Source organism: Nothobranchius furzeri, chromosome 4, assembly GCF_043380555.1.
Source record: "Nothobranchius furzeri strain GRZ-AD chromosome 4, NfurGRZ-RIMD1, whole genome shotgun sequence".
NCBI lineage: Eukaryota > Metazoa > Chordata > Actinopteri > Cyprinodontiformes > Nothobranchiidae > Nothobranchius > Nothobranchius furzeri.
The window spans coordinates 69,236,580-69,243,070 of NC_091744.1; the positions used below are offsets into that span (position 1 = coordinate 69,236,580).

Sequence of the window (6,491 nt, forward strand, 5' to 3'; positions counted from 1 at the left end):
GTTGGACTTAAAACTTTCACACATGAACTCAAAAGCTCCTTTTCTGTTTAAAAACTAAAATATTAGATTGTTTGGATGATAGGAGCCTCCATAAAACATCAATCAAATATCTGAACAGAATAAAGTCATGCAAAAGTCACTGATGACAGAAATAAAAATCACTTGAGTTGTAGCAGGACAGGAGGTGCAAATTACTGACGTCCACATTGGGGTTCACCTGAAAGAAAAGGAGAAAGTTCCAGTTATTCCATGGTAACTGAGCAGAAGACGATGAGGAAGTAAACTCCCCTGCCCCGACTGACTTGGAAGTCAGGAATGTCAGGTAAACAGGACATCACATTTTCCTTTGAGGAAGTGTGTGTATGTGTGTGTCAAAGAACAATTGAAAACACGGAAGGGTGAAACCTAAAGTCAACATTAGATTTGGAGTTAAACTCTTTCTCCAGAACTGTTTGTTTCCTTACAAAGAACAAACGGCCTGCTTGCGTGAGAAAAACTCGTAATTTATTATCCCGTGACCATAATTTAGTCCCCCGACTGTTCTTGTGCTTCTGCAAAACATCTTCATGTGTGACACCTTGAAACATTTAAGAGTAAAGCAGGGGGAGCTGTTTCAGCCTTTTGTATAGTCAAAGCAGTCGTACAAGTTGCAAATTTTCAACCACATAGTAATTTATCTGTCTGTTTTGATCAAATGTTTTGCATAAACTGTGCAAGAACAGTAAAAAATGCACCCTTCATGAAGCCAAATACATATTAAGGAACATTTAAATATGTTATGACCTTACTTCTTAAGCTCTATGGTTAAATTAAAACATGTTTATGAATGTCTTTGCACAAAATCCCTTTCACATAAAGCAGTTTCAGCAGGTTTAGTCTAAGAAGTTTCAGTACCTTCCAGAATGAGCCGTTTCAGGGCTCTATCACTTTAAGAAAACAACCTGGAGCTGTGATGTCTAAAGAGGGGCTCAGAGTAGAGCCACCGCTGCTCCTGCTCCTCCAGCGGCAACTCTCTCTCTCGCATTAAAGGTGATTCTATGCTAATTTCCCCGTTTGTGATGTCACAAATGAGGATTTTTTTTAAACAACTTGTTTTAGGCACATAATTACAACATAACAAACACTGACAGAAAATAGGTGGATGTTTTTTTCACAATTATTGAGTTTATAGAGGCAGTGGAGACCCACATGGCACTAAAGGACACATAAGGTGAGTTTTGCATAATATGTCCCCATTAAACTGTGCTGCATTGATGTTGATGTCATCTGAAAGAAACCAACCTGTATTTGACATCAAAGAGGGTTGAATCATCTTCATCATCATTCTCCTCATTAAGAGGGGCCATCTCAACACGCTCCGCAGGGGTCGTTATAATGTCGTATTTTCGCGTTTTCCTGATTCGTCGACCGGATCTGCAGAAAAAAAAACCATAAGAACTTCAGATTTTTAATGAAGCAGAGTCACTCAGTAAATTCAGAGCCTGAGTGGAGTGGCTGCTGGAGCACACTAAATTTCATCTAATGGAGAAATTCTGTTAATTTAATTGTGAACGCTTATCAGGATGTTCACAAAGCAAAACAATCAAACCGCTTGTGGTTTGACATAAAAGTGGATTGAATATCTGACGTGACCAACAAATCAGTTGCTTTTAATGAATCAGTTACTGACAAAAACTGTTATTAATTACCAAAGAGGAAATATGCAGTAGCAGTTGTTAGCCAATTCCTTATTTCAGTTAGGGGGGGAAATGGATTTAAAAAAATTAGCATTGTACATCGGCCATCATCTGTCCTGATTTCTACAAGTCGGTACTGGTCACAAAAAAACCACATTGGTGTATTTTTAGCTTGAAGTTTTACATGAAACTTTTTGAGGAAGCTTCTAATAACATCTGGTTCACAAATTAGTAAAAGAATAAACATATTTTTAAATAAATTAATAGAACTTGTGTAAAAAATACAACTAGAATACAATTACATGCATTATTTACGGCTATAATAAAAAATAAACTTATCTTTTGTTGGGCTAAAGATTATCAACAGCACCACGTGTGATTATATCAACGTGTAGTCACAAGCAAGCTAAAACAAACAAACTCTTGGGAGATTCATGTCTCGGATTCCAAACAGGTAAATGTGTGACCCAGACGCACCTGATCACTCTGACCACCAGACATGTGATGAGGGCTGCTGTTAACACGAAGATAAAAATAACGATGTTTTTCAGAGCGGGGAGATGCGCCATCAGAGGAGAAATCCGGGCTGTGTTTGTGCCATTTTTCGCCAGTTCATGATCGTGGCTCCTGGTGATGATGGATGTTGAATTTAACTGCGCGTTTGGCGCAGATGAAGGAGTCATTAGCGGTTCTCCGCTGATCCTCCAAAGAGCCGCCGCTAGTAAAGTTAAAACCAGATTAATGGTCACCATCGTGGTGCTGAGATGAGAAATCGATTAGATGATTCTGTCGTTTTTCTCCTTGTGGTCGATGAAACGTGCCAACAGCTGTCACATTATCCAGTGTGTCGCTGTATGACTGTCAAATGTTTACAGAAGAGACAGAAAAACGCACAAGGTGAGACTCAAATATCCATTTCTCTTCTCGCGTGACCTTCTGTTAAAGGTGGAACAAGAAATCCTCCCTGTAGATGTTGGAGATCCTTCCCTGACAGCAGAGATGAGGATTATCCGCCTCCGGAAGCGCTCTGCAGCATGGCTCCCTGTTCCTGGTGCTGAAGACGGGATTGGGCTTGTGCTGCCTTCAGGTTCATCACGGACATCCCGACTCAGAAGAGCTGGAGCTGGAAAGAGCAAGATGTTCATGATTTCGGATTGGCTCTTTTGCAAAAGGGGTGTTTGTTGAAACGTTTAGGGGAAATGGAGCCTGACGAAAATACAAATGGCATAATAAAATGAAGCTAAATAATTACTGTATGCATTAAAACGCTTTGTTACTGATGTGACATTGTTGTTCCATTTTTACTTTACATTTTCACGTGTTACATGATGATTTATTATTTTAGACGTGTTTTGGAATTTTATTTGAAAAGAGATTACATACCAACCTAAAATATACATTAGTCCCCATCTGGTGAAAGATACAAATCACCACATATTTATGAAATGTATTTGCGCAACAATGAGAGTTGACACTTTTATTTTAATTACAAAATGTTTAGTTTATTATACTTTTCTATTTATTCTTTTTTGTGTGTGTATAGAAATGTGTTTATTTTAAATAAAAGGCACATAATTGGAATATCAGCCACTGGCTTTGCATTAGATTATTAATATTTATCTATATTGTCATTAAACAAATAAAAATATGAACTAAAGGTGGATTTGTTTTGCATTTAATGACAAAAAAGTTAACTTAAATCTTAATCAAATAATAAATCAGTAAAAAGTCTTATAAATTCTGTATTTATTTTTCTTTCTTTTATAAAACACAAATTGAGCAGCACGATGATAATCTCAGTGGTCCCAAAGCTGGAAGTCAGACACCTGGAAAGCAATGGTTATCAGCCTCTGATGGTTTGAGAAAGCTGAATATTTTGGATGATCTCATCCCCAAGATCAGACTTGCAGATTTCTTCCACAGCTCTGATCACTCCACATGAACAAACACGGGGTCACATGTCTTCATACAACTTCCCAGCAGCATTTGAAGGCAGCAGACGAGACAGACTCTCAGGTCACTGATCCTTGAGTAAATCAGACAACAAATCCATGAGCAGAACCAGCAGGTCAGAACCAAAAATGACCTTTTGAAACATCGGAAGCATGCACGCTTCACTCTGATGTCCATGGACCAAATCAATCTAACTGAACACATAATTGTCACAATTTTTAAAATTCTGTGTTTATTTAATTAATCTGCATGTAATTCAGTTTGTGATCTCTGGTGGTTGAATAGGAACATTCTGTAACATGGAAACATTTTCAGTGTGTTGCGACTCCTTTTTGATAAAAATATAAACAATTCTGACATATTTGTTTTAATTTAATTTCCTCCTCTGCTATTTACTTTATTCTGTAATTATGTGCGAACTCCTGCAGGAAACAGTTTTTTTAACCTAGAGCCACCAGATGGCAGCACAAAATAATAGTACTACAGACTTTTCTCCAGAGATCAGAACACTCAGCACCATCTGACCTTCAAGTTTTCGATAGAAAAAATAATTCATGAATTCATCAAATAAGTCATTCAGCAGAAGTGTGTTTATCTTAGAGGAGTTACGGTGCAAATGTTCAGACTTTAGATGAGAAAAGATCATATCAAAGTGCAGATAAACATGGGCTGTTCTTTGTTTTTAATGTATTGCTTTGATATGAAGCATGAAATATTTAAATGTAATTTAGAGTAAAAGCTGGTCATATGTCAATGAGTTTGATTAAAGAAATTTGAAGAACATGTTAACATGAGTGTCTTAATTTAATGTTTTTTTTTTGCTTATATTTTGCCTGAAATTTTGTGCTTCAGTTCAGCTTAACATAAAATACAATATTTATTTTTATACTGATGTTCCTGAAACGTTACACTCCCATTCTTTTAAAACAACACAATGTTTTAGTCCAGTGCTTATTTGAGTGATTTGGCAGCTGCAGCTCAGAGGTTGTTGAGCAATGAGAATAACCCACGTAGACATTTCTGACTAAAATGTGTGTGTGTGAGGCTAAAGGTATCTGCAAAGTAGGAGGGTGTTTGTTAGAAACATCTCTATGTCAAACTGAACACCTAAGAATGCAAACTATAGACACGCTTCTGTCGAGCACAGAAAAAAATGGCTGCATTTCTGCATCCATTTTGTGAATGTTACTGCAATGTCTATACCATAAATATTAAGTCCAGAAAGTTCTATTTTATTAATGTAAACTTAAAAAAAGTATGTTGATGCAAAAAAATTACAGCAGCAATTCAAAAGAAAGGCCCATCAGGCTCAAGGAAACACATAGTTTGTCACTCAGTTGAAACATGACCCTTTTACATGAGGTGTGAGGGTTTGCCATGATTCTCCTTTCCATGGCACTGCTGTTGCTATGCTGAGGATCTTTTTAAAGAAATCTTCCCCTGAATAGCGCATGCGCTTTGCTTTGTGGTGATCTCATTGGTCAGTGGTGGGGGTGGAGTGCATTTCTGGGGCCTCCATACCGTTCAACAAAAGGCCTGACTGATCAGCCAAATTTAACCAAGGACTGACTGGTTAGCTCATTTTTGGTGCAGAAAAATAAAAATGTTGTCATGGTTGAACAGGATAGCCGTCTCGAAAGCATCAGAGAATCTCTGATTTGCAAGATCAATGCTTAGCAATGCTTTTCCCCACAAAAACGTCTTATTCCAATTATAAGGGATTGTATTTGTAAATATATGTAGTAAATTAAGTTATAAATACATGCAATGTTGCACGAAAGTGATAACTATGCACTTTGATATCTATAAATGATTTCCTGCTTCCCAGTGTTCTATCAATAGCCTAGAACAAGGGATACCAGACATACCAGAACATGGTATTGGGTCTTTATGCTGGGGTTAAAAATCCTTTAAATCCTTTAAATCCGATGAAGAGCAGAAAACGATGGCAGGTTCAGGATTCTTGATGTTTTGGCTGGTAAAGCTTATTTTAACCAGACATTTGGAGATTTAATAGTCATCTGTCCACACATTGTAGGAAACATGGAAACTCTTTGACTAAGAAAGAAAGTGGATTGTGACTGACCTAGTTGTAAGTGTAAATAAAATAAAACTCAAATCTAGAACATTTATGAACAGTTCAATACATTAATGACCAGGATCTCAATTTGGTGTTTATTAACCTGCAACTCTTCTGTATTATCATTAACGGTGTATATTTATATTCCAATTACAGCATAAATTGGTTCCCAGGCCCCATTAATGAATGGGGTTTTTAATTGGTTTTTATTTCAGGCTAGAGAAAAGTCTCAACTCAATAAAAATCATTAAAATTGAAAACCTGTGAACATCTGACAAAACAGACAAAAAGGGTTTAAGAGTCAATTGAGACCAAAATTAATCCAACAGATGTGAAACATGTTTCTAAAGAAATTTTATTTTGTCATTTAAAGGAGCTGACACTGAATTTGCTGCACAAGTTAGAATCCTAAAGCCACATTTTTACCAAAAGACAGCATCTTGACAAACTATTTCAAATTGTGTGACGGATTAAATCCAACACGTTTTAGTCAATTTCTCATGTTTTTACATAGAAGAAGAAGAAAAAAATAAGAAAACATGTGACCTCTTGTTATATTGGTCTTTACTTTGTATCTATTCTGATTGATACACATTGATATAGTTATAAATTATTGTAACGAATATAATAATTTTAAATGGGAAGAAAAAGAAGCCCAAGCTAGCTAGCTGAGCTAGCAAACAACGGGCTAACTGGAGAGGAAGTGAAGTCTGGTTTACGTCTATTGAGAGAAAAGTGGGCTGAACCGTTGAAGGATATCAGCTCGGGGAGAGGCGGAGTGG

At 36.8% G+C, this 6,491-nt stretch overlaps 1 protein-coding gene across 2 annotated transcripts; it reads right to left on the bottom strand.

Moving 5' to 3' along the window:
- fam174b (family with sequence similarity 174 member B) lies at positions 1-2,643 on the bottom strand. 2 transcript variants are annotated; one of them, XM_015964524.3, is made up of 3 exons: positions 2,154-2,643; positions 1,282-1,413; positions 1-217 (listed from the first exon to the last, which is right to left on the bottom strand). In XM_015964524.3, the coding sequence occupies exons 1-3, from the start codon at positions 2,426-2,428 to the stop codon at positions 214-216; spliced, it is 411 nt and encodes a 136-aa protein (XP_015820010.1). In that variant the 5' UTR covers positions 2,429-2,643; the 3' UTR covers positions 1-213. The 2 variants fall into 2 exon arrangements, with proteins under 2 accessions (XP_015820010.1, XP_054589074.1); XM_054733099.2 differs by lacking the exon at positions 1-217 and having other exon boundaries at positions 1,248-1,413.
- Between the last annotated feature and the right edge of the window lie 3,848 nt (positions 2,644-6,491).